Source organism: Terrapene carolina, unplaced genomic scaffold (genome assembly GCF_002925995.2).
Source record: "Terrapene carolina triunguis isolate 2854851 unplaced genomic scaffold, T_m_triunguis-2.0 Scaffold58, whole genome shotgun sequence".
NCBI classification, from domain to species: Eukaryota; Metazoa; Chordata; order Testudines; family Emydidae; genus Terrapene; species Terrapene triunguis.
Window position 1 is genome coordinate 39,968,267 of NW_020664409.1, and position 16,939 is coordinate 39,985,205.

The 16,939-nt window shown below is 37.8% G+C and overlaps 1 protein-coding gene across 1 annotated transcript in view; it reads left to right on the forward strand.

Moving 5' to 3' along the window:
* Nucleotides 1-14,716, forward strand: part of LOC112116904 (desmoglein-1-gamma-like) — a 55,054-nt gene extending 40,338 nt beyond the window's left edge. Inside the window, exons 8-15 of the mRNA XM_026659475.2 lie at nucleotides 312-583; nucleotides 3,541-3,683; nucleotides 5,337-5,558; nucleotides 6,931-7,296; nucleotides 9,835-9,983; nucleotides 10,345-10,408; nucleotides 12,161-12,384; nucleotides 13,730-14,716. Of these exons, the coding sequence (XP_026515260.2) occupies nucleotides 312-583; nucleotides 3,541-3,683; nucleotides 5,337-5,558; nucleotides 6,931-7,296; nucleotides 9,835-9,983; nucleotides 10,345-10,408; nucleotides 12,161-12,384; nucleotides 13,730-14,716 (2,427 nt within the window). The remainder of the gene's footprint in view (nucleotides 1-311; nucleotides 584-3,540; nucleotides 3,684-5,336; nucleotides 5,559-6,930; nucleotides 7,297-9,834; nucleotides 9,984-10,344; nucleotides 10,409-12,160; nucleotides 12,385-13,729) is intronic.
* Nucleotides 14,717-16,939: the final 2,223 nt, after the last annotated feature.

A 16,939-nucleotide genomic window follows, 5' to 3' on the forward strand; every position in this document is an offset into this window, starting at 1 on the left:
CCAGCTGGAGAGTAAGTGGCTTTCAAAAATCCTGGGCTTGCTTCAATAGACAAAAGATGCCACACAGCTGGTCCCAACCACCTTTGCAGACAACCAAAGGCAGGGGCAGCCCCCATCCCTGTCATGCATGTGTTTTGGACTTCTCTCGTTCTCTGCTGTCCAGTCAAAGGACATCTCTTTCTAACGGCAGTAAGAGAGAATCTACTGGGAATAGAGGAGTGTGTGTGTGTTCATTCATCTAAAATTAATGAATGAACTGAGAGTTTATGGATTTGACTAAGTTCTTATTTCTTTGTTTCTAACATTTTTAGCCGCTGAATTATGAATACTTGCAAAGTTATCCACTGAGTTTTGGTGTTAGAAACAAAGCTGCATTCCACCATTCAGTTGCTTCTCAATATCAAGTTAGTGGAACACCCCTAATGATAAATGTAAAAAATGTGATCGAACCACCATACTTTAGTCCATCTTCAATGAACTTTTTTCTGCCAAGAAGCTTATCAACAGCCGCCATGTTAAATTACATTGTTGGAGCATATACAGCCACTGATGAGGAAACTAGAAAAACTGCAACAAATGTCAGGTAAGACTGTCTTTACTCTCTGTGAGTAACATCCTCTCCCCAGCATCCAGCCTGAACAATGATGTGAGCACCTGAGTACCCAGGGAGAGGAAGGAATCCTCTATTCCAGACCATGGAACAGAATCAGAGCCTGGGACGGATGCACATTTCAAAACAAGAAAGATTTCAAAAACTAAATAAATAAAGCAATAAATAACCATTTAAATAATTTGAAAATGTTTCATCCTAACAGGTAACAGATACATTTTAAACAAAGCATATAGGAAAGTCAGCAACAGTATTATCTCTTCATTTCTAAAAGACATTACACAGCAATGTATTCATCACATCCCTGTATTGCCAAAGACAATTCAGATTGTTTCATGAGTATGGGACCTTGCCCAGCCAATATCTAGCTGGCTGGTCCTAATGAATATTAGCTGCTAGGAAAGCAATGGTGCTAAATCAGTTTTAGTCACATGAGATTATCTGGCTGGTCAGATTATTTGTCCTTTGAGGATTTATAATATATTACATTAAAAAAACTACATTAAAAGAACATACATTCTGTGAAGTCAAGCACTCGAAAGTTAGAAAATGTCAGTGTTATGGTCACCCAGGAATCCTTAATTCTAGTTCCTTGTGCATCCAGTCTATTTGCTGAAGGAGGCTGGAGTCTTGTGGGAAAAAATAGTATGAGATCATGTCTTTAAAAACTATATCATAACACTTATGCACAAAGGGGTCAAAATAAGTTTGCACAGGTAACATGAATCTGGCATCTCCTAACTTTTGAGTGTTTAATTTTGCAATCTAAATAACTCTCTTTTTAAAAAAAGAGGCTTTTTTGTAATTTCCTTTTTAGAAAAATATAAAAACAAATTCTATTATTTGCAATTGCAACTGCCCACGTCCCCTCAAGTATCATCAACAGGTGAACCTTGGATATTTATCTCTGCAGCACAGAATTCTACTACTTAAACTACAGAAGGAAAAGACTTTTCTCAAGAATGTACTGTTGATTATATGCCCTGGATCCCAAGAGTGGTAATGGGGAGCCCAGCCCAAATTTTTCTCTGACTTCCTGGAAAGTGAGGGGCACCTTCCCCTTTCTGTGCCACGAGAAGGGCTGCTAGGGACATGGGCTGGGTCTGGAGTATGCAGTGGGGGATTTGGTAGAGGGGAGCCTATGCCAGGTGTTCTCCCTACTTCCCTGTGCTTTGCGGCTGCCAGGCATTCCCAGTGCATGCTTTGGTGGCAGCAAGGGCCCAGATCTTTAGAATATTCATGTTTAGTTACATGTTATTTTGCTAAGCTGCCCAAATTTTCCTTAGACTTAAATGCAAGAGGGGGGAAATGCTAGTGCCTAACAGTTTATAACTGAGCTGAACCTGAATAGAAATTAATTAGACAATGAAAGTCTCTCATCTAGCCTGGGGGCTTTCTCCCTGCCAAATTTGAAAGGTCTGCTGCAAACAATGTAGTTGTTAGTTTCTCAGTAATAATAATAAGAGGAAAAAATTTTAAATCACAATTTTTTTTATAATGGAAAGTAAGAGTAGCTTAAATATAGAGGTCACTACCAGCTCATCCTATAATGTATTCCTATTGAAATCAGTGATAATTTTGCAATTTATTTCACTTTGTGTCTGTCTGTACATAGAGATTATCAACAGGATAATTTGCAGATGATTTCCATGGGAGCAGGATTAGTTCCTAGTGCATATATATTTACCTAAATACATACAAACTTACATATTTAGGAAGAGAGAGAGTTTGAAAATTTTCCATAGAGCAGACGATAACATAAAAAGGCATATAACTATATGATGTGATATCATACTGTACAATGGGATTTCAGTGGTACTTACTGGTGTTAGGAAGGGTTTGCAGGATTAGGCCCTACATTATTATTAGAATGGGATGTCATGTTAACCACAGCTTGGATCTGGGAAAATATAGGACCAAATCCTTCAATCCATACTCAGGTATTATTCGGGCAAATCTCCTTTTGAAGCCAATGGTATATTTGCCTGATTAAGGACTATAGAACTCGGACTTTAGCGTACATGGAAGTATCTTAAAGTGACAAATATTATTTTAAAATTATTATTATTTAATGGAGATGTCCTGTCTCCTAGAACTGGAGGGGACCTTGAAAGGTCATTGAGTCCAACCCCCTGCCTTCTTTAGCAGGACCAAGTACTGATTTTGCCCCAGATCCCTAAGTGGCCCCCTCAAGGATTGAACTCACAACCCTGAGTTTAACAGGCCAAAGCTCAAACCACCAAGCTATCCCTCCCCCCAAGTATATAGCAGTATATAACAGTGTAATGAGCTTATACTAGGGGATTCTGATGACAAATTGTATGAGGGCTACTTGCAAGGTTTAAAATGTCACCGGATCTCCTGAATAAAATTACCCTTGCATTACATGGCTGATTTTCTATCATGCTAATTATACTGAAGAGAGGAAAGGTAGTGTGCAGGCTGCTGTGAGATATATTTTAAAGCTGTAATGAACATTGTATTCTTACAGGGGGAAGGGATAACTCAGTGGTTTGAGCATTAGCCCACTAAATCCAGGATTGTGAGTTCAATCCTTAAGGGGGCCATTTAGGGAACTGGGGTAAAAATCTGTCTGGGGATTGGTCCTACTTTGAGTAGGGCGTTGGTCTAGATGACCTCCTGAGGTCCCTTCCAACCCTGATACTCTATGCAATGTCATAGCTTGTAAAACATGCTAGTATATTTGCATTTCTCCAACACATTAAACTTTATTTCAATATAAATGTTAAATTAATAATTCTCATAAAAACAAAATTTGAGGCCACATCCTCAGCTGATGGAAATTGCTGTATCTCCATTGAAGCCAATGAAACTATGCTAATTTATACCAGCTGAGTAGCTGGGATTGTCATGTTTGTAATACTTTACATTAAACATAATCCTAAGCAGTTTTTGTAAACCAAAAACAGATATCGGATTGGACATGATCCAGCTGCCTGGTTCAGAGTCAGCCCCACAACTGGTGAAATCTTTTTGAACAAAATTATTGATCGGGAGTCATCCTATGTAGTCAATGGGTTATACAGAGCAAAGTTGCTGGCTATTACAAGAGGTAAGAAAATAGATTTACCCTTTGTCATTTTGTATTTATGTATAGAACTGTCCTGGCCCTATAATACTGGTCTCCTATCCTATTAAAGTGGCTATTTCTCTGAACAAAAAGTATAAGATGGAGCTGGTCCAAACCCAAGTGTTTTCACATAGAAATCTTCAACAAAAAATGAAAAGAACTGTAATTTTCATCAAAAAGTTTCAAGAAAATTTTTGCTTTTTCAACAGAAACTGGAAAACCAAAATAATTCAGCCAAAAATGGGAGCTGAGCTGAGGTTTGTTCCTAATGTCCCTTAGTCCCCCCTACGGGCTGGGATCCCCAGTTGTACTACATCTCCCAAAATGCATCATACTTCCCTTGTTGGTGAGAAGCTGTCCATCATGGAGTCTCTGACTCTGATGCGTTATGGGAGATGTCATCCAGATGGGGATTCCCTCCCATAGAGAAGAATGGGGCATGAGGAGCAAACTACAACTCCCCCAAGGCACTGCAACTCTCATTTTCAGCCAAAAGTTTTCAGGTTTTGGCTGAAATATTTAATGAAAAATTGAGATTTTTGCACAGAAAGCAGCCACTCTTTAGCTGAAAACCCAATTAGCCACTGAAAATCAGTTTAGATGGAAAAATTTTGACTAGCCCTAATATAGGTCTGATTCTGCAAACCATTATTCACTGGAGTATCTTCAATGGGATAACACATGAGTAAGATTAGCAGGCGTAGAATGTTCTAAAAATGATGAAACTAGTTTCCTTCCCTCCACTGTTAGTTGAGATCAAATATGACTAACACATATGAATCAATCGCTACCAGCCTTAAGCAGTCCTGAGCTCAGGCCTTCTAAACTCAGCTAGTACTGCACCCAAAGGCTAGATTGCTATTTATTCTTATGGCTGCCACCTTTGAAGACATGGAGGATTTGAGTGTTTTGATAGCTCTGAAATAATAAATGATAATCAACATCTTTTAAAGATTTAGAACCAGCAAGGATTCTAATTACAAAACATTGCCATCAAAAATGAGGATGTCTTCCAAATATACCACTGAACAGTCCAAAGCTCTAGCTTCTGGAGCAAATAGTTGCAAAATAAGTTTGATTTGGGATATTAATGTGGCCTGTGTTTGTCAGTTGTGAACAATGAGTTGGAAAAATGTTGAAAATTTCCCATAATTAAAAAAATAATCAGAAACAAATGCACATGCATTTTTTCCCCGTTATTCAACCACCTATAGTTGTGAAGCCAAATTCTGTTTTCACTTACATCCGTGGAAGTCCAAACTGACGTCCATTCCTGCAAATCTTTACTTATGCATGCAACTAGTCCCACTGATTTCATTGAGACTTTCATGGGCACTAAATCAATTGAAGTCAATGGTGTTACTCTGGATTTACACCTGTGTAACTGAGAGCAGATTTGGACCCCTTCACTTTAATTAGCACACCATCAATGTGTGAACAAATAAAGTTAGGCTTGGGTTGAGTTAGAAATTTAATTCTTGAATTGTAATTTTAAGAAAATTGCTAGCATTATTTATCTGTATTACTGTATTAGTATTTTAGACGGTGATATAAAAGAGAAATAAATGTTGTGCATGTTTTGACAGGCATTTACAACCCCTTGAATACTTCTTTAACACCAATTATTGTTGACAGATGTTCCTGCAAAAACTTCCACTGGTACCATTGTGCTTGTAGTTGACGATTCCAATTATAACTGTCCAACTCTTAGTACTGAAATGAGACAAGTATGTATGAGTTCTCCAAAAGTTATTATCACAGCAAAAGATCTGGATGGTGATACATATAGTCCTCCCTTTACATTTATCATAGCTAATCAGCCTGCAAGAAGTTCATGGAGTATTAGACCAATAGATGGTGAGTAAAGTTAAATTTTTATAACATAGTAAGTCATAGAAATAAAAACTCATTTAGGGTTTTCTTGCTTGCTTGTTTATGTGTAAGATTGATGACAATGATAATCAAGCATCTAATAGAAATTAAGATGAACAATACAGTTATTGGGCCTTGTTGTGATCTCACTTGCATAGTTTTTATATTGGTATAGTTCATTGACTAACTGGAGTTGCTCCTGATTTTCAACTGTGTAAGATGAGAAAGAGGCTCATTATTTGCATTTTATCTAAAATTATTAGTTTTAAAATATAAACCTATATGAAGATTCCACAGGACAGCTATGCTTTTGATTTTATTTTGCTGCACTATAATTATGGTGTATAGGGTATATAGCTGAAGAGGGTCTAAAGCTAATCTAGTAATTATTTTGTTTTGTCAATTGCCCAAAGAGTTCTGAACATGTCATGAAAATCCCAAATGTATTAATTATATGATGTTATCCATGAATTTCTTGCTCAACAGAATACTTGATTTATGAAATGAGTATATTAGAATTGCAAATACAATTTGTATTACAATCTACAATCCTGAACCCATTGAAGTTTTTTGCCACTGACTTTAATGGAAGGAATGTCCCCTACATTAGTTTAATACATTAGTTACATAAATTACAATGTGCTTTTCAGATTCTATTTTATATTGTAATAGTCACAGATTACTCTTTCAGTTAGCTATGTAAGACATCCAACCCGGGATTGGAAACAATATCACATGACTTAAAGAGTGACTGTTAGCAAGTGGTGTTCCAACCATGCTGTAAATACAAGTCCACATATTTTGTATATGGTCAAATCATCCCCTTTCTGGGGAGGGGAGGAAGGGGCTATAAACAAGTCACTTCAAAATAATCTCCATACACAATTCCCTAGATTTATCTTTCAGAGGAGTGCCCCTACCTCCTTGTATCCAGGGTGGAGTTAATAAACCACACTTGCAACATAGTCAAGAAGGTTCACTAAGCATCTCCCAGAGTCAAAACCTGCCAAGAAGGTGGGTCCATAGGAGAACCTGCCACCATGTTACACCAAACAACACAGTGTAAATTCTGAATTGAATATACATTATTTTATTTATATTGCAATAGCACCCAGAACCCCAACTGGGATCTAGGACCCAATGTAATAGGAATTACACAAATACATAGTAAGAGTAATCATTGTCCCAAAGAACTTAGTCTATTTTCGCTTCTATCCTTTGTCTGTCTTGTCCATTTAAACACAGACAAGTGAAGTGACTTGCCCAATATCACAAAGCAGGTCAGCAGCAGAGCCAGGGCAGAAACAGGTGCGTTCCTCATGAGAATATCATCTTTTATTCTTTTTTTTCCCAAAAGGTTACTCTGCAGAACTGAGCACTCAAAATATCGAGTTTTTCATTTATGACGTCTATGTCCATATGATAGATAACCAAGGCAGAAGATGTCAACGACCACAGAGAATTCTTTTGCAAGCCTGTGTTTGTGATAGCCGCCTAATGTGTACTAGTGTTGCTACACAAAAAAATATTACCGAAGACATTCGGGATGGTGTGACGATTGATCAGGGTCTGGTCACTGTTGGTAGTAGTATTGCTACATCTGTTGAGCCTTATTATTATACTGATGTTTATGGTCCTGATTTTGGAGGCCGGCAGGGTGGAACGACTACACTTGGTGGTGCTGCTATTGCTCTGATGTTTCTTGGAGGCTTAATATTTGTGTGTAAGTATTCAATAAGGTATGCTATTTAATGATATCTCTATGCAAAGAATACTGTTTTACTCTTCCAAAATATTTTTTTATTTTTTTATTAAAACACAGAAGCACAGAGTATCTCTGTGGAAAAAAAAGAAGCATCCTTTAAATAATATGAATTTTTGCATGTAGTTTATTCAGAAATTATTTTTTCTGTCCTTTTATATATAGCTTTTTCCTAGAACACTACCCTTATCAGAATAAGGATCTTATGCTGCTCCTACTGAAGTCAATGGGAGTTTAGGCAGGATCAGAAAGAAGTGTGGAGGTTAGGATCAAGAGTCAGTAAAATCTGGGCAAAAGTAGGCTCTAAAACTTTACCACAACTTGCATTTATCTCAGTAACATAAATGAGCCTCCTTATTTCAAAACATTTCTAAAAAGAGCGGTTGATGCTAAACTGAAAATAAACCAAAAAATAATAAATAAGAACCCAATCCTGGTTTCAGTAAAGGCAGAACAAAAAATTTCATGGACTTCAATGGTAGCAAGATCAAGGCCCTAATGTATAAGTCAATTTCTGAGCTGGTGATCATTATGTTGATGAAAATTAATATTTTCTGTGAGAACAACTAGAATACATCACTTATTTAAATATGTCCCCATTTTTCAAACAATGGAAGTTGTGGTCTGGGGAGGAAAAGAATGAATCCATCCACACTGTCGTGTTTCAGCAGTAAAAGTGGTATATGAACTTTAGAAATGACCTCCCATAATGCCAGAATCACAAATGGTGACAATTTTCAGCAGTATGACCGCTCTTAACATGCTGGTCAGAAATGAAGAGTATTCTGAATGTCCTTCTAACAACATTTTGAAATGGCCTGATTCACAAATATTGGCTACATTTACTGTAGGAATTTAATTTGTTTCCCATTTTAGAACTTTATTTTTAAATCTTTGATTACAATTGGGCAAAATTTCCATGCTTTGTTGTCCCCATGAAAACCAGACCAAATTTAGCCAAGTAATAAGCCTCTGAAAATCACAGTTCTCACTTGCTCAGTAGAGACTTGTAAGAGTTTGGTGGCTAAATTCTTCAGATTCCATCTCTGCTGGGCATGTTTCAGTCCAGGACTGCAGAGCCCATAGCAGAACTTTTCCTGCAGTTGCACCTCTTGGCAGCTGAAGTCCACTATGTTCAGCTTCACGGGAACTCTCCTTTGCTCTCAATGATCCCATGCTAGTGCTCAGGCAACAAAGAGGAAAAGGAAGAAGCAACCTGACTGGAATGTAGAGGGGTGAGGTGCAATGAAGGGGAGAAAAGAAGAATAGGAGCAGTGGGAAAGAGAAAAGGGGGGGGGGAGGAGCTGGAGTAGATGGGGGTAGGAGCTATGGGGTGGAGGTGGATAGGTTCAGAAGGGGTTGAAGGAAGGAGGCATGGGGGCAGGGATGAACAGAGAGGGAGGGGGCAGGAGCCAGGGAGCTGGAGAGGAACAGCATAGGAGAATATAGGAGCAGAGATTGACAGACATGTGCCAAATGAATTGGAGCAAGAGGGGGGACAGGTTGGAAGCACAGGGGCAGAAGGGTTTATAACCACTAGAGCACACTCCCCTCCAGAATCTGGAACTGAACCCATTATTCCTGAGTCTCAACATGGTGTCTAGCAAATAGCTGTGAAACCCACTGGCAAGTATGTATGTCATCCCCTTCTAGTGGCTGGTTCACATAGAGCAGGGGTAGGCAACCTATGGCACGCGTGCCAAAGGCGGCACGTAAGCTGATTTTCAGTGGCACTCACACTGCCCGGGTCCTGGCCACCAGTCTGGGGGCGGTCTGCATTTTTATTTAATTTTAAATGAAGCTTCTTAAACATTTTTAAAACCTTATTTACTTTACATACAACAATAGTTTAGTTATATATTATAGACTTATAGAAAGAGACCTTCTAAAAATCTCCATAATCTTTGTGATGTATTCAGATATACCCATTCGGTGAATAAGGCAGAGTCCTTTGGAAACTATAGCATGTGATCATGTAATTAACGATGGTCTCATAATGCATATACATAAGAGGGCTGAATTAAGGTTGCCAGGGCAACCTTAATTTCTTTTTGCTTAGGCTCTGACAATGACTTCAGAGGAAAATGTCTGCTCATACGTCTAGATTCAAGTTACCCTGAACCTGAGTCTGTTTGGTTTTAAAGTGTTACTGATATAGCTGTATGGACCAAAATCTGTTCCCCGTTATACTGGAGTAAATCTGGGTTAGTAACTCCACTCTGCTCCAGATTTACTCCATTGCAAGTGGGAGCAGAAGTTCTCCTGATGACAAAATAATATGTGCATTTTCAAAAAGTCACTAGTGATTCTGAGTGTCCCAGTTTTTGAGTTCTCAACTTGAAACATCTTAAGGGAGTCAGATTTTCAGAAAGTGCAGATCACCAGCCCTCTGAGGAAAAAGACGTCTGAAGAACTAGATCTAGATGTAGATATATACTCAGAGATGGAAATACATTTAAAAAGATAATTGATTAACTTTTTTGTTTCTTTCTCCATTAGTGTTTCCAATTTTGATGGCAATGAGTGACTGTTGTGGTTATGGAGCTAGACCTGTAGGTGGCGTTGGGGCTGGATTTGAGCCTGTACCTGAATGCACAGAAGGAGCAATTCATTCATGGGGAATAGAAGGAGCACATCCTGAAGACATGGTCAGTCCATAGTTTGTAAAAACACAGTTATTTGTACTTAGAATTAGTTCTATTGTAATGCCTAGAGTTGGGACAGTGATTGTGGTGCTGCGTCTTTTTTTAAATAAAGGAATTGATAGTGCAAACTATTACGCATGCAAGTTTATTCATTGACTTACATAGGACTTAAGACGCCTGAGTGAATACCTGAGTAAAGTTACAGGATCAGGCCCAGAATTTGTAAAGTATTACAGCTGACCTTTCCTTCTGGTAAATTACAAATTAAAAAAAAATGAGCAAGGTAAAAAAAGAGAAAAAATGGAAATTCACCCCAAATGGTGATCTTAGTGCATATTTAAATAGCTGAAATATTATTTTCCAGGCTATCACAGGCATCAGTGCATCAAAAACAGTTGCCACTGCAGGTGACTTTGTTGACCCCTCTGGTAAGTAGACACTGAATTTCTCTAAGTTTTGTAATGCAGAGAGCCATCTTTCAGCATGGAATGTCCTTTTGATATAAAAGGCCTTTATCTGATTTAAAAGGTTTCCTTTTCCAAGCAAGGGCCCAATCCTGGAACATTTACTCATACAAATAGTCTCATTGAAGTCAGTGGGATTTGTCATGTGAGTAAAGGGCTACTTGCGTGAGTAAGGTTTAAGTCTTAGATACAGGTAGATTTGGGCCTTAGCTATGTGTTTAAGAAATAATTGTTTTGAAATATTTGCCAATGCTTTCAAGCCCAAATACATCTTGCTTTAACATTCCAGTTATCAAATTATTTTTTCCTCATCAAAATTAACTATTTCAGGTACAGCATAAGAAATATAAGCAAAAATCATTTTCAGTATTGGAATAATGTAATTCTCAGTAATAGCTAAAGAGTTCAGTTCTTCCCTGACTTTAAGCAATGTTTAGCACCAAGGAGGGTGGGGACTGCCAGGGAGCTAGTTTCTGCTCCCTGATCCTTTGTCAGCCCAGACACAACATCCGCTAGAGCAGCCTTTGTGTTGCTCTAATTTACACCTCTGCTATAAGGTCCCTTAGAGATCTTATGCCAGTGGAGAATCAATTTAACCATGGCTCTTCCTTCCCCCAGTACTCTCCCTATGCCAAAGCATGAGGTGAGGATGGCCGACACAGCAGCAACCTCCACTAGGTTAATGCCTGCAAGGAATTCCCTTCCACAAATCGTATTCTATGATGGCCATTTATAGACAAAAATGTTGTTACCCTCAAGATAAATCAAAAGATGAAATCTTATGGTTCTGAGAATGGGAACTTTTATTCATTGATGTCAAGGGGAGCTTTGCCAGAATAATGACTATAGGATTAAGACATTTGCAACTTCATTCCAATCCTTCTCTTCAGTCCTCTTGCAAGAGCTTATGGGCCAAACTCGAACATCAGTTAAGATCAACAAAGGTGACTGGGTATAAATGAGAGCAAAATTTGGCCTATGGGTATAACTTACCACAGACATAGTCAAGACAATAGTGACTGAGCAACTAATTGTTTTAGTACAAGTTGACATTTGAGACCAATTCATTGATTGATCTCATATAAAGACTTCTGGAGAAAAGAAAATTCCACACAACATACAGAATTTTAAAAGGAATTTTTCATTCTGCATTAGGAATACTATATTTATATACTTTAGCTATTGCCTTTTATTTCCCCCCCCCAGAAACACTGCTTTTGAACAATTATGCACAGCAAAGGCAGAAGGATCTTTCTATTCTTAACATCCAGTAAACATAGGGACTGATTTTCAGTAAGATTATAGGTGCACACTTATGCATGTCCATATATTAAAGTATAATATCAGACATACTCATGCAAGTCCCTGATATATGCACACACATGACTACATAGTCATCTATCATGTGCATATGCAAATCAAGAATTTTTTCAAGCATATTCTGTATTGTTTATGCAAATACAGGCCCAGAACTTTACAGAAAATCAGGAAGATTGTAAGTGTATATTTGCATGCATTTAATTTTTATTGCAATTCCACTGTTTAGCACTATAGCACATGCTTGTGTGAATCTGTGAATGACACTAGCCCAAACTGCCCTTAATTGATGGTTTACTAGTTGTTTTTTTTTTAATGTTTGTAGTAATCAAACGGTAAGCAATTAATTTCAGTGAAAGTTTTCCTCACAGTGTATTGTAGGATAATATTGTTTTCTATTTTCAGACATTTATACAAATACATATGGAGGAGGAGCAGTGGTAACTTCAGGACTTGAAGAAACTACAGGGCTCGGAACAGCTGTAGGTTATGGAACAGCTAACAGCTATGGGGCAGCTACTGGCTATGGAACAATGGGGAAAAAAGAGTCAATTGGAGGGACATTAAGAGAGTATAGAGAAGGAGGAGTGAATATGGCTTTCTTAGACAGCTACTTCTCGGAGGTAATTTATCTACCTGATTTTTAATATATTTGTCTATATAATGTCAGATTCTAATTGGATTTACACCTGTATAACTGACAAGTAACTTCAATGAAATCAAAAGAGTTACATAGTATAAAATGATGTAACTGAGAGGACAATCAAGCCCATTGTGTACATTGATAAGAAAAAAAGGGAATGATAAATGAAATTGCTTTATGTGTTATTGATATAATAAATCTGAATGCTCAATAGCATTTTGCATTAAAGTCCCCTTGTTGAGGGATACAGTGAACATTTTCATTAATTGTCAAACTGGTTATTAATATGATTTATCATTGCCTTGGTTAGGATTAGAGCTGGAAAATAACTCATAGCAACTCATGCATTTGATGAATGTTACCTTTTTTCTGTTTGTGAATTATTTATGAATAGATCATGAAATTCTTGAATATATATTTTATTCAAAATTTCTCATGAATTTCTTCATCAAATAATGCATGGTTAGTGCATAGTTCATGAATTGTGAATATTATCACATCACACTGTCTTGTTCTTTTCTTATTGTCTCTGTTCCCTGAATGGATGACTAAGGTAACTAACCAACATGGTATGAAATGCAAATTGTATATTCAAATGTAAAATTCAGTTTGCACCATGTTGATTAGTTACATAAGTCATTTAAATATGGAACAGAAACAATATCATGGGACTATGTTGTTAGCTAACAACATGACCTTTGAGTTTCAAATGTTATAACTAAATATGTTATCAAAATTCATTTCTGGTGGATATTTGAACTCAAATTTCATTCTTCATAAGTACTTGCCTTAGCAAAAGCTTGAGAGGTTAAATGTTCACAGAAAGCAAGCATAAAAGGGTGACAAATACTGATAAGTAGACATTTTATTAAAAATTAACACAAATATTAATGACTACATTTTCTCACTGCTTTTATCCACTTGTAGTTGTAGTCACCTGTGTTCTGCAGTATTATCACAGTAGGTCACATTCTGCCTGGGAGTTCATGCATGCTAGAAATCTACAATTGGTAGATGAAGACCCACACGGCACAAATAAGCTACCTCAGTTCTGGCCGACTTGAAACATTGCTCTTCTGCAAGAGGCACAATAGATGGAAGATAATGCACCATGACCAAAGGTTCAGGGACCTACTTGTTAACAGGCGAATCACAGTGATCCCTCCAATCATGCCTCAGATATTCAACATCTCTTCCTCCTGTTTTTGACACTAAACCATTAAATGCCTTGTGAAAATCACCAGTATAAAGATTGCTAATATTTGATCTCATCCGATCTAAAGAAAAAAGTCAGTCTAATTCTGTTTTCCCGTTTTCTCCTTCAGAAAGCATTTGCCTATGCAGATGAAGATGAAGGCCGACCAGCAAATGATTGTCTACTAATATATGATCATGAAGGAATAGGTACTCCTGTTGGTTCCATTGGCTGCTGCAGTTTTATTGGAGAAGATATCGATGACACCTATTTAGATACGTTAGGACCAAAATTTAAGACCTTGGCAGAAATCTGTTTAGGCAAAGTCATCGAACCCATTCCAGGTTTTAGTGCTACCTTTCCCAATATCGAAAGTGATCTAAAGCTGCCACCACCTGGAACTACGATCATCGTTAATGAATCTTCATCTATGCCTCCCCCTGTTGGTAGTACAACAATTGTTACCGAAAACACTTACACATCTGGTTCTACCCTACAGCCTGCAAGGCCTATACCTGATCCTTTGCTCCATGGTAACGTAATGGTGACTGAGACCTACACATCCGGCTCAACTTTTCAACCACCCACACTTAGTGTCGATCCTCTCCGTGCATCAAATGTTGTTGTAACAGAAAGGGTGCTTGCTCCTGCCTCTGCCTCTGATTTGCGCGGCATTCTAGATATTCCTGATCTAACAGATGGGGCAAATGTTGTAGTCACAGAAAGGGTAATTGCACCTGGTTCAAGGCTACCCCCTTCTTTGAGTATCCCTGATCTAGCAGATGCATCAAATGTAGTGGTGACAGAACGGGTGATTAGACCTGCCTCTGGTCTGCCAGGCAATTTAACTATTCCTTCTGAGCTATCAAATGCACATAATGTAGTTGTTACAGAGAGAGTAGTGTCTGGCCCTGGCATGGGGGGCATGGGAGGCATGGGCGGCATGGGGGGCGTGAGCGGCATGGGGGGCATGAGTGGCATGGGGGGCATGAGTAGCATGACTGGTCAAATGCTTAGCGCTGACACTCATCTTAGCCAGACAGTTGGATCCGTCTCCCCTGGTACATCTCGAAGAAGGGTAACAAAATACAGCACAATACAGTATGCTAATCAGTAAGGCTTCTATCAGTACATTTTTCTGCAGAGATCATGATTTACATTGAAATTTTTAACTCTTACTAAATATACCAAAGTATATTTTTATTATTTATAACTAGCAAATAGTACTAAAATTCCTGTGATTCTTGTCTGAGTAAGAATCTCGTAAAGTTATCCAGTTTCAAAGTGAAACACAGAAACATTGTCAATGGGGGAAAGTTCAGGTAAGCAACTTTAAATATTTTCTTTTATTATCACAAATGCAGTGCTAAAAACAGATGGTGATTCCTCTTCCATAACGTGGCCTTTTGCATATTGTCAGTGTTAAGAGTGAGAGTATTGTTCATTCAAAATATTACCCTCCTAATATACATTAGTCAGCTTGCTCTCTGTTTCCCTGCCATATTTCTCAGGCAATATGAAAATGGAACAGCACTGGAGCTGTGTTGAAATATTTAGGATCAATTTGAACAGTTCATTTGGCTCAGGACTAACCGACTTATGCAGAGTCTATCCAGAGCAAAAATTTCATTTTGGAAATCCATTTCCAATACTTACTCTGCTAAGGTAAAATGAGCTTAAAATTGCTCCAGGAGAAAGAGCTTAGTATCAGAATGTGTCAGTGAGAAGGGTTGACTGTATGTGTATAGTATTGAGCTGCATGAATTTCACATGGTGCCCATGCTGAGATATCTTATCCTATTATGACCTGTCGAGATATCATTGGCCTTTATTTAAATTGGGATCAAAGGCCTTTGACTGATTAACTGCCCCCCTTCCGCTCCCAAATGTGGTGTGGCAATAGTGCAATGCTGTCTCGGGAAAGGGTCGTCGTTATGACTTGTCAACACAATGTTTAACTAATCACTTTCAAATGCATCGAATTTACATTGCATGTTGTCACAATATGTTTTACAAAAAGTTACTTATCAAAAGTTATTCCCTTGCCACTAACATAATACAATGTATAGAAATAGTTACAAGCATAAAAATACAGTATATGCTCATTACTCACCACACTTCTCAGTAAATGCCAAGGCTTCCATCCTGAAGGGTTTGACTCAAAACACACCACATCTAGTCCATCTGATCTGGTAAGGGTATGAAACTATTAGTCACGTCTGTGGCTCCACTAAACTTACTACCATAGTCTAATCAGCCGTGACTGCTATCCTCAGTGACTCTGAGGTTCTTAGTCAGGCTTGTTGCCATCTACTAACCAGAAGATAATCTCTAATTTCTGAGCATATTCTGAGTATTATATTATATCTTACTAGTTCTCTGCACTAACAAATCACAAGAAAATATCATCTTAGCTTCGTGTTCTGTGGGTACAATTGCAGTTTTGTCAAAGTGTTATAATTCTGATCTTGGCCATAGAAGTCTTTCAGGAGAAGAAAAGACTACTTGGGAAAACATAGCTTTGCTAGCACACAGTACAGAGACTAGATATTTCATATCATGTCTGTACTTTGCATTGTATTTCGAAAGTGAATTTGAATATGTTAAATGGGAAAACTACATGGAAGTCCTTATGGAATTTATCATCTAAATTAAATTGGGTGTTTAGTTCCTATTTTTCCACAAGACACCAGCTCAGCCAAGATCTCTATTTGTTTGATTCTAAATAAATACAAACAGTAAAAATTTGTCCCCAAATTTCAGCTGATACTTAACAAAAAGATGGCAATCTTTTATCCATTGCTTAGTGCCTCTGTGGATAGCTTACTAATTGCATATATACATCATCGAATACATGAAGCTGAATGAACAAAATACTGAAATATAGTAGCTACCTTGTTTAAATTCTGTACCATATGTAAAGTATAGTAACTGTAGTGTACACAACAATACTTTAGTGTAAATACAATAAAATTATTCATGGGGCTTGTTTTGTCACTAAACTACAAAATCTGAATTTTTTTTCCCTCTTGCTTTGCTCCTTCAATGCTGATGGGTAAGTTATTGAGGAGTTTACGAGAGTTGTATTAGAATAATCACTTGATCTCTGACATCACTTCTCATGGGTTAAAAGGGAGGAGACTTAGTCACCTACCTAGATTGATTTAGCTCATAAGATCTGGACAAAGAGTTTCTGAGCCTGATGTCATTTAAAGGCTTTTCTAAAATATGCTTTCTGAAATGCAAATTGGCCCATTGTCAAAGACAATGTGCAGTGCCTTCTGCACTGACATTACAGCTACAGATACCAATGGCTTCCTGAAGTTTATCAGAAAGCCAA